At 38.8% G+C, this 15,772-nt stretch overlaps 1 protein-coding gene across 5 annotated transcripts; it reads right to left on the reverse strand.

Moving 5' to 3' along the window:
- Positions 1–451: 451 nt before the first annotated feature.
- DDX3X (DEAD-box helicase 3 X-linked) lies at positions 452–15,454 on the reverse strand. 5 transcript variants are annotated; one of them, XM_068962794.1, is made up of 17 exons: positions 15,339–15,454; positions 12,551–12,608; positions 10,966–11,010; positions 9,160–9,292; positions 8,018–8,173; positions 7,838–7,937; positions 7,074–7,209; positions 5,842–5,927; positions 5,575–5,673; positions 5,306–5,466; positions 4,844–4,988; positions 4,620–4,764; positions 4,256–4,437; positions 4,046–4,163; positions 3,611–3,764; positions 3,233–3,372; positions 452–3,042 (listed from the first exon to the last, which is right to left on the reverse strand). In XM_068962794.1, exons 1-17 carry the CDS (start codon positions 15,381–15,383, stop codon positions 2,963–2,965), a joined length of 1,983 nt encoding a protein of 660 aa, XP_068818895.1. In that variant the 5' UTR covers positions 15,384–15,454; the 3' UTR covers positions 452–2,962. The 5 variants fall into 5 exon arrangements, with proteins under 5 accessions (XP_068818895.1, XP_068818897.1, XP_068818894.1 ...); XM_068962796.1 differs by having other exon boundaries at positions 3,611–3,692; positions 10,966–11,013; XM_068962793.1 differs by having other exon boundaries at positions 3,233–3,369; positions 10,966–11,013.
- Between the last annotated feature and the right edge of the window lie 318 nt (positions 15,455–15,772).

The following is a 15,772-nucleotide window of genomic DNA, read 5'->3' on the forward strand; positions in this document are numbered from 1 at the left end:
AGGGAGGCCTGGCATGCTGCAGTCCATGGGGTTGCAGAGTCAGACACAACTGAGCGACTGATCACCCCAAACCCAAATAACGTTCTTGATCTGTAAGTACTTATTGCACATATTAGATTACTAATGCATTTTTTTACCCAATTCATTACTGTACTGTTCAATCATCCTATGTATCAAGTGCTTCCAAGAATAGTTTCCACCCCTCCATCCATAAATGTCAAACTATAATCATAAACTGTACATCAACAAGGATCTTTTGGATTTCCATCTATTACGAAAGTCTTTTTCACTGTATTCCAAACTAACACCATCTTCATTTTTTATTAACGTAGCAGGGTAATTCTATATCCAAGAGGTATTTCAAAATCAGCACTGGATGGCAACCCCAAAAAATTACATCTTACAACTCTTCAAGCAAGATCACAACTTTATTTTCACCTAATAATAAACCACAATTGACAACAACAAAAGAGACTGTGCAGTTCAACTTTTATTTTAATAAAATCAGAATATGCACAGCACATGCAGTGCTAGCATCTAAACTAATACAATAAGCAATTACTAAAGCTACAGTGACTTGAGGTTCAATCTTTACATTCAGCAAGTTTAACTTCTTACATGATTTTTGAAACCTTATTTATTAACTGAAAATATTGCTTGCTGATAAAACTTGCTCAAATGCTATCGCTGAATGTCCAAGTCACTGACTATGCCAATACAACAAAGATAACCACATGTTTCAGGATTGCAATGAGCCAGACATTCACTGGAAAAAAAAAATACACACAACGAAACAAAACACACAATATTTGAATATGGACACTTCGTATCAGTGTTTTGAAGTGTTTCATTAATATCTTAAGACGAGTGTATCAAAACCTTGGCATGATTTAATTTAAAGTCGCCAATTTTGTTTTTACTAACATCAGAAAGTTATGGCTACACTGCCAATGCCGGGTCTGCTTAATTTGACTTAAGAGTTTAATATGACTTAACATTAAAAGCTCACACTACCCCGAAATATATAATTTCACGCATACGGTGACATTCAACATTCAAGTGCCAGTGTTTTTGTACTGTCTTTTGGTCAAGTTTCTTTAAACTTTCAAAGAATCACTTTTAGGCTTACAAAAATAAATATTTGTCAAAATGTTCAATAAATATTACATAAAACTAGCAGCAAAAAGTATCTAGAAATCTGTCGTGTGCAAATAGTTTTCTTCCCAACTATCATTCCCATGGTCCCAAATAAATTTTAGAATCTAGTCCCATCCCCTTCCTAGACAAGCTGCGTTCAACAATCTCCAAGAGACAAAATAAGATTGGAAGTTTAAGGACACGCACACAAGACATATATATAAAATTCTCTGAATGTGCAATAAAAGAAGTACTTTGTAAAAAGTTATGGGCAAAATGTACAAGGGCCTAAACCTAGACTAATTGAAATAGCACCATAACAAATGACCTCAATACTGTCAAGTGCACCTACTTAATAAAAGTTTTAGAACAAGGCACAATACACTTGAAAATCTATTGCACTTTAGGAAATTTTTGCCATCTTCCAATGCCACTGTAAAAAGATTGAGCATTTTGATCACCGCATTCTGGCCACAAAATTAGCACAGAATTCAAAAGTGGCAGAGGCATTTTAGTGGTGGACAATGCTCATCTTTGGCCAGATTTAGCATAAACAGACTATAAATACAATGGAAACCTATGCAACTAAAACTGACTAAAACTGCACTGTATAGCAGAATTGACACCTTGTGCAGTTATGTACATATTTCCAACCTGTGTGATCTCAAAGATTTCAGTTTGTTACTCTTCTGGAGCCATTTTTACAAAGTCTATAGTAAGCCAGTTTAACATCTCAACGCAGCTTGAACAGAGTAATATGAATCGGCATTTAAAAGAAAGCCTGCTGCATTTAATTCTTCCTGTTCATACCCTCTTGACCAAAAAACATCAACACTAGCATGCGTTATTAGACCAAAAATCATCCAGGGCCCTAATGAGGGCTGGTCATTGCTGTGGTCAGCCATTCTACCATTTCAATTTCACTTATGGCAGGCATTTAAAAAGTCTAAGTAGATGAATTCTCCTAAAACCCTATCTCAAGTTATCAGACCTTTAAACTTTCCCTGTAATATTATGCCCACATTTGGCTAGCTCATAATTAATGATCTGCCTAAACACTGAAAGAGGAATTGCTGTATTTACTTGCATTAACTTTGAAAACAGTGCTTTGAATGTATGCATGTATTCATACATCACCTCATCATGACTGGAATGGCTTGTTTAAAGACTATCAGGTTCTAAATACCTATCCAGGATAGAGTGAGCAAATCAGAACTTTAACTTAATACAGTTCGCCACATTAGAAACTAATTCCATTAATATGCTTCAAAGACATTTGTTGTTTGTTTTCCCCCAATCTGCAAGTATCAAAAAGCCCTAATGCAGGCTACTGCATAAGTTTTTTCCTTATAATATTTATGGATGAATCGATGATTCCTGTTAAGTTGTATCACACCTGTGTGCCAAGGTTTGATTTTAGCCCAAGTTCAGTAAATTTATTTTGTCAAAAACAATTGGTATCTTGAGCATTACTGAGCCAACAGGACATCAAAATAAAAAGTTGTCTAAAGTTAAAGGCACAGTACATTAACAAACAAATGATCCTCAGTCACAAATTATAAATGCAGTTTGGGATGGGGGTTGGGAGGGGAGTTAATCCAAACTACAGCAATGAAATCTTCAAACCACCTTCTGAACAGGGCTGCTGATTGTTCCTTTCGACTCTTCATGTGACCTTGAGCTCCCTTAAAAAAAAAATTTCAGTGGAGAATCACAGCTGGTAATGTACTGCGAGTTCTTGAAGCTACACAAGGTATAGTCTGGCTAAGTTACATGTGGTTTCCATATTAGCTTGTTTGGCAGGGTGACCTACTGCAAAGCAGGTTCAGTTACCCCACCAGTCAACCCCCTGGGAGTTATAATTTCCTCCATATCCATCACTGTTGTAAAAGCCTCCATAGCCACCTAATGAGAGATTAAAAAAAAAAAATTATTAAGTCATCCATTGTGTAATACAAGCTTTCCCTTCTTTAAATATTTTGATGTAAAATTACAAAAAGCAATCTACGGGGCCAATATTTTAAATTACTCTTTGAAAAGGATGAAAAAGGGCAAAAGCCTTTCCCAAAGGTATGAGATTAAAATTTAACATCACCTCCACCAAACCCTCTGCTGCTTCCATGGCCGCCTCCACCACTGCGGCTGCTGCTGGCGCGGCTGCTGCTGAAGCTGGAACTGCTGCCACCACTACTCTGTCGATAGTCTCTGGCACCAAATCCTCCACTGAATCTACTACTATAAGGACAAAACGTTAGTTTACATAAAGACAACCCAATTCTTGTTAAAATTTCCAATGACCAATTTCTGATTTTCCAATTCAAGCAATTCCACTTAGCCCTTCTTTTCTGTAATAAGAATTTTGCAAGGCCTTAGCTGTGAAAAGCTGACACTGAAGGTCACTTAAATAACCTTAAAAATCACACCCCTCTCCATTATACACATTATTTAATAAAACACATTATTTCTAACTCACCTTTTGGATCGTCCACGACTGCTACCCTTGTAGTGGTGTTCATAAGCCATGTTTTCTAACCAAGATGGCACTTCCTGTTTAGCTTCAACAAGAAGATCCAACAAATCCTTGGTAATATTTATGTTCCTCTCATTAAAGAATGAGGTGGCAAGGCCTAAAACAGTTCCAAAAAGTACACAAATTAAGGTCCTCCACAGAGCAGCACAATATTCTTACTTTCATATTAGAATATTAAGTAGAATAATAATTTTTAAAAAAGATAATTTGCTATTTGTTCTTTGAACAAACCTTGACTTCCCCCCCTTGCCACTTCTGATATTTTAATAGCATTCCTTGAAAATCAGAGTTCATCTAAGAGCCTGAAAAGTTCTTTGCTGTAAGAATCACACTGAAAATCAGAAGCCACCAGATCATCCTAAGTAATCACACACTTACCAAGGTTTCCTACACGTCCTGTACGGCCAATGCGATGTACATATTCTTCAATATCACTTGGCAAGTCAAAATTGATAACATGTTTCACATTTGATATGTCCAGTCCTCTTGCTGCTACCTAGAAAATAATTTTTGTTACATATGGTCCATTTAAAACAAAGTAAATAATTGAACATGCTGGCCTAGAAAATAAAATTAAATTTTACATACTGCTGTAGCCACGAGAATTGGGCTTTTTCCTGAGCGGAACTGGTGAAGGGCCTCTTCTCTATCTCTCTGAGATCGGTCTCCATGGATACTGGTACAAGCATATCCTTCATGGTATAAGAAATCCTCCAGAGAATCCGCACCCTTTTTGGTCTCCACAAACACTAAGGTCAGTGAATCTTTGCCTGAAGTTAAAATATCACAAGGTTTCTGTCACTAATAGTGGCTTGGTTCTCTTTGCACTTAGTAAACTTACGAATAGAGGCAAATAGACTGTCTCAACAGAATGTATTGGATGAGAAGGAAAAGCACTAAAGGTGATCCAAATAGATTACCCTAAGCCACCAGACTAATGCTAAAATTATACCTGTTGCATTTAGAAGATCAAGCAGAAATGACCGTTTGTCTGACTCTTCAACCCAAACTACTTTCTGTGTTATGTTCTCAGAGGTAGAGCCAACTCTTCCTACGGCCAAAAAGATATACTCATCCAAGAAGTCACGAGCAAGCATCTGAAAGAAAAAAATTATTGTTTTATCATCTATTGAGATAAACAAATTCCTAAGTAAGATCTGCAGCACCAAACAATACCTGTATTTCCTTAGGGAAAGTAGCACTAAACATCATAGTGTGGCGAACTCCCTTTGGTGGCATAGTATCTTGTTCAACGATTCTACGTATCTGAGGTTCAAACCCCATATCCAACATCCGATCGGCTTCATCTAACACCAAGTACCTGCCATGAAAAAAAAATCCAGCTTAGAATTTGAGGCGAAAAGGTAGTTTCCATTTCTATAAGCACAGTTAATTATTCATTCATGTAGTTTACTTCCTCACACCATACAATCTGACCCACGTACATAAGACACAGCACAGGATCTCTGCCACTAAATCGCACAGCCAAATTAGCTCTGTATACTTGACTCTGGTCTCAAGGTCTGGTCATTCTTAGCCTCTACTAAAATCACTTCAAATTAAAATTACAATCAGCTAACTTTTTATAAAAGTTGAAAGACTAAAAAATGCTTTTCACACATTTAAAAATTAACATACTTGCAGAAGTCTAATCCAATTTTTCCTCTTTCCATCATATCCACTAGACGTCCTGGAGTCGCAACTAACAAATGGCATCCACGTTCCAAGTCTCGAATTTGCTGACCAATATCAGCACCACCATAAACCACGCAAGGACGAACTCTAGATCGGTATGAAAACTATAAGCAAAGAAAAATTTATTAATTTTAAGACCAAGATTTTTACACGGTCATAAAACACTTCATCAGAATCAATGAGAAGGCTAATAACCTGAAAGGCATACTTACTTTCCTGGCTTCCTCATAGATCTGTACAGCCAATTCTCTAGTTGGTGCTAACACCAAAGAGATTGGGTATTGTTTGCGGCGCCCGTATCTTCCATTTTCCTAAGAAATAATTTATTAAACTTGTTAACATCCTCTCTCAAAGGTTCATTACAACATAATCCCTTTCTGCAACTTATAGATTACATGTAAATGCTGTTACTAATTATACAGATTAGAATTCAAGTCTGTCATTTAGAAAGCTTTCTCATTTTATACAGAAATATTTACCTTCATGGCCCTCAGAGCCTCGCCGGGACCATCAGAATAAATCTGACTCAAGATGGGCAAGAGAAATGCTGCAGTTTTTCCAGACCCTATTTTAAAGAAAGCATATTCATTTAACCACAGAAAAACTGGCTTATTACTTTTGAACATATATTGGTAGATGATGGTGTTTTAACTGCCCAATTACTTAGCAATTAATTAGTAATCTCACTTTAATTCCCAAATTAAATTTCTAAAAATAGGCTAATTTTAAAATACCATCAAGTGATGACTTTGATCAACCTGTAATAGGAGTTAGCGAACTAAGTTTAAACTATTAATTTTTATAAATAAAGCTTTACTGGAATATAGCTGTGACCAGTAATTTACATATTATCTATGGCTGCTTTCATACAACAGCAGAGTAGTTGCAGAGACCACATGGTCCATCAGCCAAAAAAATATTTTTGTTCATTTACCAAAAAAAAAACCCATATATATATACACACACCAAATTTTGGTCACAAACATTGTAGTAGTTTTCACTTCTTTGCTTCACTGGTGTAACGTATGTGTCACGTAGTCATGTCTGATTCTTTGCAACCCCATGGACTGTAGCCCACCAGGCACCTCTGACCATGAGGATTCTCCAGAGCCAAGAATACTGAAGCTGTCATGCCCACATCCAGGGGATCCTCCCAACCCAGGGATCAAACCCTAGGTCTCCTGCATTGCAGGCAGATTCTTTACCATCTGAGCCACTAGGAAGCACTTGTGTAAAGAGAGCAGGAATTCCGTCTCAAAACTGGTGTCAATTTCTAATACTTCCTTATAAGTATTGTATATACCGATAGGGAGGTACTACTTTACCCATCAATGAACCTTCTTTTCGCCACATTTCCACGGATCACAGGCTATTCTCTCGTTCTCTAATTTTCTACAGTTCTCACTTCCCCACCACTGCAATCACAAAAACCTATCTACTTGTTACAGTAGTATCAAGCTCATGACTTTCTACAGGCCATCCCTAAGATACCCTAATGAAAGCACTAGAAGTAATATAACCAAAAGGCTAAGACAAGAGATACCATCCAGCTACTCCTTACCAAGGTGTACCAGTCAGGCTACATACAGGACTCAAGCTTCCTCATGAAACTTAAAATGCTCCATGCATATTTTCCTGGTATTGGTTTTTATTAGAGCAAGCCTAGTCAAGGTATTCTTGACAACTTTTTACTTTCATCAAGTCTGCTTACCTGTTTGGGCACAGGCCATCAAGTCTCTCTTCTCTTTGATAATAGGAATAGCATGCTTTTGCACTGGAGTTGGGCGAGTGTAACGAGTAAGCTCAATGTTTCCCATAATAATTTCTCCCATCTCAACATCACTGAACTGTTAAGAAATTCATCAGGGTAAACAAGCAGAAATGCTATCTGGAGCATTTTGTTTCATACAAATACAAGGGGGGGACAACTATCAACCAATTTGAACTTTCAATTTGCTTTACAGTAAAAGTCATCATCTTACACATTTTGAGGAAAAACAAAACCAAACCACTCCATAAGCTTAAACTACAATGGAAAAGTTTTGGGTTCTTCCTATGTTTGACCCACTATTTCTTTTTACCCCCAATCTTTTGCCTTGTTTATTTCAACTCTCAGCTTCTTGACTATTTACTTTTTAAGTTAGTTTTTATAGGCATACAATTACTTTACAATGATGTGTTAGTTTCTACTGTACGCCCAAGTTAAATCAGCTATATGTATACACATCCCCCTTTTGGATTTCCTTCCCATTTAGGTCAACACCCGACCCATTTTCTATTTCAAATTATTAGTAATGGTAACACCGAATTCACTCTCCCCCTTTCCACAAACCACGAGGCAGGTTTTAAAATTAACTTTAAAAAACTGTCAAGATAAAGCAAGCAGTCTACGTATGTTAGGAAGCCCATCTCATCTTGATGTGCTGCGAAAAGATCTACACCTCCCTATCTTAAAGGTCATGCAAAAATACCTACACTTTCAATGTGTGGAGGACAGTTGTTGCCTGTTGCCTCAACTGGAATGTCATCATATTTTTCAAAGTTAATCCCAGTGTTGCCTCCAGAAAAGAGTTCTCTGAAATCAGAAGATTGGTAAGTTTGTTACACGGAGCTGATAAGGCTTCATCACAATTAACATACACTTCAGAAACTTACTGTTCCAAGCGTTCACTTGGTGGGAGTGGTTTTGACCAATCATCTTCATCTGATTTGTCACACCAGCGACTATTTCCACGTTCATATTTGCCAAAACCACCTCTGTCACCACGGCCGCCAATGCCGTCATAGTCACCTCGTCCACGATCATCAAACCTAAACAGCACAAGCAATTAATCAAAATCTTATTTAACCATTATCAGATTCCTACCACTAGAACTGTACCTGGAGAGAGGTTCATTATGGCTAATTTCAAGGATGTCACCAGTCCAATTCAGGCTTACTCTTACTTGACAAATAAGGCCCTCTAACCAGACTATACCATTTATATAACTTTATTTTCTAAATTCAGTATCCTCTTTTATTATTATATAGCCGATACAGTCCTCATGCATGTTGAAATCAAGAATCAAGTCTTTGTACCTGAAACATAATATTGTAAAGCAACTATACTTCAATATAGAAATAAAAATCCTTGGGGCAATCAGTCTTATATGTGAAACCAGCACATTAACTTACACCTTTAAATGTTTTCATCCAAATATTTTTAGTGTTAGAGAAAAAACGGAAAGTACCACACCAAATATCAATTGTCCTGGTTACATTAGGATGCTACTTAAAGGACAACTTACTTGTGTGACAGACTTTGGATAAAAGGTAGAAAATAATCCTTACCTGAATTAAGATGTTTTTAGTTTTAGGCCTGTTTTCGAAAAAGCAGGACACACAGGACTAACCACAGCTATTAGGCGCCTGAGGTCAGTTCATCACACTTGTGTAATCAAAAATATAAGGTTTAAAAATTGTCATAGAATATCCACAAAAATGTCAACCAAATTAGGCCATTCACTAAACTTACTCTTTTAAGTAGAATACATAAAATTAGAGAAATATAAAAATAATTGATTTCATTATGCCAAAGGGCATATTCTTATTCTCATTTAATTTCGGTGTAGTAAGTTCAATTTAGTAAAGACTACTTACAGTTAAAAATCTATGATTAAAAAGACATACTTAACATCCAAACAGGTGGTCCACTAAGGGGGAAAGATAATCATGCTTAATGGTCAGGGTACAGACCAATTTCTAAATTGCTTTATTGTACACATGCAAGAAAGGCAAGAAGATAATAAATCACTTACCTTCCCCTTGATCCACTTCCACGATCACTGAAGAAACTAGACTTTCCTCTTGAATCACTGCGGGAACCAAAACTGCTGTATGCATCCTTATCTTTACTAGAACTCCACCCTGAACTGTCTTTATCATAGAATCCTTCAATTAAAAAAAAAAAAGCAAACTCATTTTATTGTAGTAATTAGAAAATGACACTAGTTTAAAACATGATTTCTATGTTTCTGAGTTTGAAGCCCTCCAATGACTATCACATCTCTTGACCAGAGGGACAACGGAAATATTCCTACCATAGTACTAGAACATACTATAGGCTGAACAAAACAATCAAATCTGAAAATGTTCTAAATGAATACAACTTCTAAAAGGTCAGTAGGTTTGCCTTTAACACAATGACTATGATCTTGTTACATGACCATCACAATTTCATTTCATTTTACAGGCGTGAATGAGTCTACCAGGAAAGAGCAATCATTGTCTCTATGTTTCTTAGAAGTGATATTCATTTAAAACATTAAGAAATTTACTTTAATATAGTATTTCTTGGTTTCAATAGTAAAAACTTTAAGAACAGTGCTCTGTTCACATGTAATACATGGTATCAGATGAGAATTAGGAATACCTAGAAAAAAGGAAAATCCTGATACCTACACACTCAGTGTAGACAGGTTCCTAGGGTATAGCTATAAACATTCAGTAAAAGGGGATGACAAAGGTATCAATTAGCCCAACAGGTATATGGTTTAAAGACAAGCAGAGGATTTAACTAGCTTCAGTGACATTTTATTAAATAGTCAGAGATAGTTTACAAGTTAATTAGGTTACTTTCCTTCTCCCTGTGCCTCTACTAGCCCAGTGATTAACAGCCTTAGCTACCAATAAAGAGCTGAGTTAGGTTTCTAAGACCTATTTCAGCTCTAACTCCTATATGATACTGCCTCTTTCCCTGCTTTGATTCCTATCATTGCAATAAGGCAGGAAAAGCACTAAATACACATGGGGGTCAATTTCAGCTAGTACATTCTAAGGAATAAGAATCCGACTGTACAGTAACTAAGGACAATGATGTGACACCTAAGAAATAATATAGGAGTTCTTTTAATGTTTTTGGTCCCATGGCATGTAGGATTTTAGTTCCATTCCCTAGATCTTATATTCCGTGCATTGCCTTAGACAGTGAAGCTAATACAGACTACCTATGAATATAGACAAATGACAGCAAATCATGGGCTCCTGTGGACTCTCCACCCTTCCAATCCTGCTTTCTTTATCCAGTATCTTCCCTCTTCATGGCTTTTAGTTTTCCTGACCTTCCCTTTTCCTCCAAAATCTCAGATGACCTATTTAAAGGAAGCAGTTGAAGCCAGAGAACCACTCCCATCTATCAGGAGCATGCCTGATGCTTGTTAACTATTCCCCAATAATCCCATTTCATTTCGGCACCTCTGCAAGACAGAAATAACTGGATTGTTATCACTGTGCAGCAGTTTTGTTTACACAGTAGGATCCCCACTCACCTTTTTCAAATTGAACTCATGCTATTTATGATTACATACAGAGGTTAAGCACAAGACTAGCGAAATTGTACAAAACCATGCCCTTGGCCTCAGATGAGTGTGACATAGGAAATGCAGAGATTTCCTCTATCTGACATTAGATGAGTTTTTCTAAGCCCTAGTAAGCCCTAGTATCTGAAATTATTCTGACAGGAGAAAAGAGCACAGTGTTCAGACTTCGAGGTGTCTCACTTTCCCTAAGTTCCAATTTTTAAATGCAGCAATAATTAAGAATACCAAGTTGCTCAAAAAACTTACCTTTAGTAGCTTCTCTGTTCCTTAAGTGAGGAGGAATATAGCGCCCTTCTAAAAGAAATGACAAAGTTAAATTTCACATTCCAAAAAACTTTAAAGCTTTTTATCGAAGTTTGTGATGCTAAAAAAGTCCTGGAAAGAAAAAATTTAAATCTCTAGTCTTCTAGTCTGGTCTACTTCTATTTTAAATGAGTTACTGCTTTAATAAGATGAATTTTAAAAGGGGAAGAAGAACAGATTTGAATTGAATTGGAACCTAATAGTTGAAATCTACGAATAAATTTAATTTGCCACTAGTGGCCAATTTAACACACTATTTTTAAAAAGTCTGCTAAGATTTCAGAGAATTGTCATGAATAACAAGAGTTGCAACATTGTTACTACAATGATCTAGCAAAGACACAACAAAAATATTAACAAGTCTCTTATGGAGCATAAGTATTACTGTAACAACCTAAAAAGTTAACAAATCGTGTATCTAGTCACTAAGAAGCTTTTTTGTTCCTGCTCTGGTTAAATCCGAAACATATTTACATATGTAATATGGGAAAAGCTACAGAGTGAAATGATTTCAAGGAATTGTGGGTTTTGACACTTGCACTGTTTAAGGAAAGTCAACTGTTGTTCTATATGCAAATAAAAACACAGCCTAGACTATGAGTGAGAACAAAAGCAAGTAATATGTATCCAACTAATAACATCAACTTGCTTTATTACTAGTTAATCTGCAATTTAACCTCTTCACTTCTGGGCTGAATTAAAGATCTCCATTAGAATGGTCAATTACTAAAAAGTTCTTAGCCTGACAAAGTAAAATTTAAAACAAATACCAAGTAACTGTGCCCAGTGAGGCCCTTCCTGCCTAAAAATAAACATCACTTAACTATGCAATAAACAGAGCTTGAAGAAACAGTGCTTTCAGCCCTTAACACATTCAATATACATATTACATTTTTTCTTTCAGTTAATTCAATAGGAAGAGATCTGAGCTGAAGCAGGTCTACTGCCAATAATAAACCAAGAGCCCCTACACCTTAATCTTTACCATGTCTCAAAAAAAACCCTTTCAAAAGAAAATAACAGAAAAACAACTTTTCAGGGAAAAAAAAAAAATACAATTCAGCATTTAAAATTCATTATAGCCTTGTTCTATTAGTAATTCTCATGTTCTTCATGAGAAAGGAGTGGCTGTACCTGATGTATATGAATATGTGAATATTCTCTTTATTCAGTTTAATTCCAGTAAATTCACTCTTAATAGTGAAATATACACTCCCACCACCTTTAAGCTGTGTTCAGGATTCATAATGGACATAATCAAACTCTGTAATTTGTGTGTTGTATAAGGTCCTTAACGATTGTTTCACTCAAGGAAACTACTCCTCATTATCAAAAGACCACAACACTACCCACATTCTTTACACAGTAAAAACTGGAAGGGAAATTCCTAAATTTTAAATAAATCCAATGAAACATTAAGTTATTATAGTTCTAATACTCAGTAACACAACATTGTAAATCAACTATATTCTGACAATTTTTTTAAAAAGCTCTAACATTCAGTAAATGCATAAAATATTTTACTTACTGCTGGCTGTACTTCCTCCACTCTGATTATCTGAAGAGTTCAGGTCTAGGCCAGCAAACTAGAAGAGAGTTAAATTTTGGTTAGCAGCCCACGCGCAGAAACATTACACTAAAGGAAAACTTAGTGGAACTCTTAAGGAGAATGTGACTAAGAATGTGAGCAAACGCAAAATACTACAGTACTACAGTTTACACTGCAGAAGGTACCTAACCAAGATGGTGGCGCTATCCAGGAGAAACCAGGTCCAAATTCATAATCAAAATGAATTTTCCCTGTAACTTTTTCCATTGTAAAAGTTCAAAAAATTTAAATTATTTCAAAATGTCAAGTAGTCAGTGGATTCATTTTAGCTCCAAATATTTGGAGATAAATATTTTCTACTGGGAATTATTCTAAACCTACAGAGCACACCCGAAAAATATTCAGAACAAAACTTGTATTGACCATTTCTCAGCTTTCATTTCTAAATACTGCAATTAGAGTAGCACTCTTCAGAACAAAAATTTACAATATAACCACTACACAACCATATTAAGTAGGTACCTATTTATTTTTCCATTTTCACAGTTAAGCTAAGAACACTCTGGACATAAATGGCACATTTTACTGCCTTTCATCTCCATTTCTACCCATCCCTTTACACTGGTAACTTAAAAGCCTCAACATTCTAAAAAAAAAAAGCGCTTCATCGAATTCTGTAATGACTAAACAAACTATTTACAAAGCAACGAGGAGAAAACTATGTGCCAAAAGTAGTATTTCATTTAAAAAAAAATTTAACCAGCCACACGGCATTATTGCCACGTGTTTCCAATAAACCACAACGTTTAAGTCCTGTTAAAAGCTTAAAATTGTATACTGTAAAGTTGCAAGCATCCATGTAATCACTGAAAACTGGAAGATGCTAAATCTTAAAGAAAAAATGAATACGGTAACACTTTGGAGGCAGCTCGTTTCCTAACTTCTATTAACAAAACGCTGCGGTGCTTTCTCTGCACGATTGTCTCAAAAACTTCCTTTTTGTACTTATTGCAGTACGTTTTGTTATTAATTTTACACTTGGCAAAATGAACTACGTAGAGCACTTTAAATGCTACTGTAAATTGCTAGGGTGACATTAATGCAATTTTCTCATTTGTGAATTTGCTTGCTGCTTAATTCTAACGACTGTGTATATTTTTTCCAATTATTTCGATTTCAAATTTTATTCCTGCTTATAATCTTAAATAGGTGCCGGCAACACCTATATGTTAAATTTTACAACTGGGGACCGGCCATGTTCTTGATCAGATTTTTTTTATGTCTCTGCTCCATTTAACACGGAACATGTCAGCATTTGGAAGATTTATTCCGATTCTTTAATGGAAAAAATGCTCTCCCCCAGATAGCCGAGTCCCTAAAAAACACTATACACGACTGAAAATCTATTAATTCATTTGTGTCACTCAAGTTCGTTTCAGAATTCTGGAGCTCGCGGTACGCAGAAGTTTACTTAAAAGCAACAAAACATCGATTGAAGAGCGTGGTGCCACTGTTGCTGAGGGATGCAGACTTCTGCCATCTCCGCCCAGAACCCCTCCTCTGCGATCACGCGCCCTCCCGTCCTCTACCTCTAAACCCTTACAAGAGGGGCTCCAATTAAGACAAACCCGGGGCCCCTGACTGATTTCAAAATTTTCAGTCCACAAGCAGCAACAAGTCACCAACAAAATTCCTTATTTCTTCCCAAGCCACATTCCAGGCGTTTTTTCCCAGGCCGAGCCCCGCACCAAACGTCCCCAACCTGAGGACACTGGTAACACTCCGTGGTACCTCCCAAAACGACGCGTGGCTCGGAGCAAAACCTCCACACTCACTATTGCGACCACGTGAGGCGGAGCCGGCCGTGCCGGGTCGCTAACCTCCTCGCCGCTTTCCACCTCCATCTCCAGAGCCCGGCGCCACCGCGCACGCAGCGGCCCATTCCTCCCTCCTCTCCATCCCCCCCCCCCACTCCTCCTCGAATCTTCTGCGTCACAAAACTTTCCACTCCGGAAACGCGGCCTCGCGGGCCACGGACCCGAGGCTGCGGAAACTGGGCTGGAACGAAAAAAAAGCCCCGGGGAAGGAAGCCCAGGAAGAACAAGATGCCCATCCATCCCTGTTTCCCGGCCCTCGGCGGCCCGTCTTCCCCCGTTCGGGGGGCGCAGCGCCGCCCAGCCACCCGACACCACACAAAGGAGGCCGCCGCCATTACCCCGAGCGAAGGCCACCCCCCGCACCGCCCCCTCCCACATTCCAGGGCCGCTTTCCACCTCCCGCTCACACGCGCGTGCACACACAGACACGCCAACGCCGCCTGGGTCTCCGACAAGAATCCGAGCCGCGCACGCCCGAACTCTCACGGCCATAAAGGTCCCCTTTCGCGAACCTCCGCGCCGCGCCCCTCCGCCCCCCCCCCCCCGCAACACCCATGGGTCACAAGTCAAGTCGAGGTTCGCGCGTGCGCGCCTCCGCGAGAACGCGCGCCCCCTCCCCCTCCGCCCGCCTGCGCACGCACACACAAAAGCCGCCATTGTGCTCTGCCCGGGGACAATACCGCCGGCCAAGCTGGGGCCCCTGCGACAGCCACAATCAGCATTCCGGTCACCTTCCCGTTCCCCCACAGCCCCGGGACACTGACACTCGCTAGCCTGAGGGACCCAGAAAATGGGAACTGAGGGTACCAGGTAGCACTGCGCCACAAACCAAGTTAGATCGGGGGAGGGATTCCTGCAGCAACAATCCCGGTAGGCTCCTTGCGGCTCACCTGCTGGTCCAGCCCGAGCGCATTTTCCACCGCCACATGACTCATCCCTGAAGAGTACCGAGAACTCGGAGTCTTCCGCTGCTGAGCTAATATGTTGGGTTCACCGCGAAGGTCCTCTCACGGGAGAACTGCGGCTCTGAAATGCACGGCGCGGCCACGGATCTAATATACCTGCTCAGTGGCTGCTACGTCAGCACGTACGACGTGTGCCCTCCCTCTCACACCCGCACTCCTCCCGCCGCTACGACTTTTGCCTAGCTACTGCGCGCTCGTTTAGTCCTAACCTCACGGGATTTCCTAGTCGGTCGCGTCTGCGCCTCGTCGTCCTACCTTGGCACTCAGCGCTAAATGCTGTCCTAGATCGCTTGAGTGCCACTTCCCCTGTCCTCCGCTATTACCTTTTTTCTCAGGACTGGGAGGTCTCGAGATCTCGC

Source organism: Capricornis sumatraensis, chromosome X (genome assembly GCF_032405125.1).
Source record: "Capricornis sumatraensis isolate serow.1 chromosome X, serow.2, whole genome shotgun sequence".
Taxonomy (NCBI): domain Eukaryota; kingdom Metazoa; phylum Chordata; class Mammalia; order Artiodactyla; family Bovidae; genus Capricornis; species Capricornis sumatraensis.

Coding starts and splice junctions, on each gene's coding strand:
- DDX3X (XM_068962792.1), bottom strand. CDS start 15,383: ATGAGTCATGTGGCGGTGGAAAATGCGCTCGGGCTGGACCAGCAG. Junction 7,938..8,017: donor CCAAGTGAACGCTTGGAACA/GTAAGTTTCTGA, acceptor TTCTGATTTCAG/AGAACTCTTTTCTGGAGGCA. Junction 3,043..3,232: donor CAGCAGAGGGTTTGGTGGAG/GTGATGTTAAAT, acceptor ATCTCTCATTAG/GTGGCTATGGAGGCTTTTAC.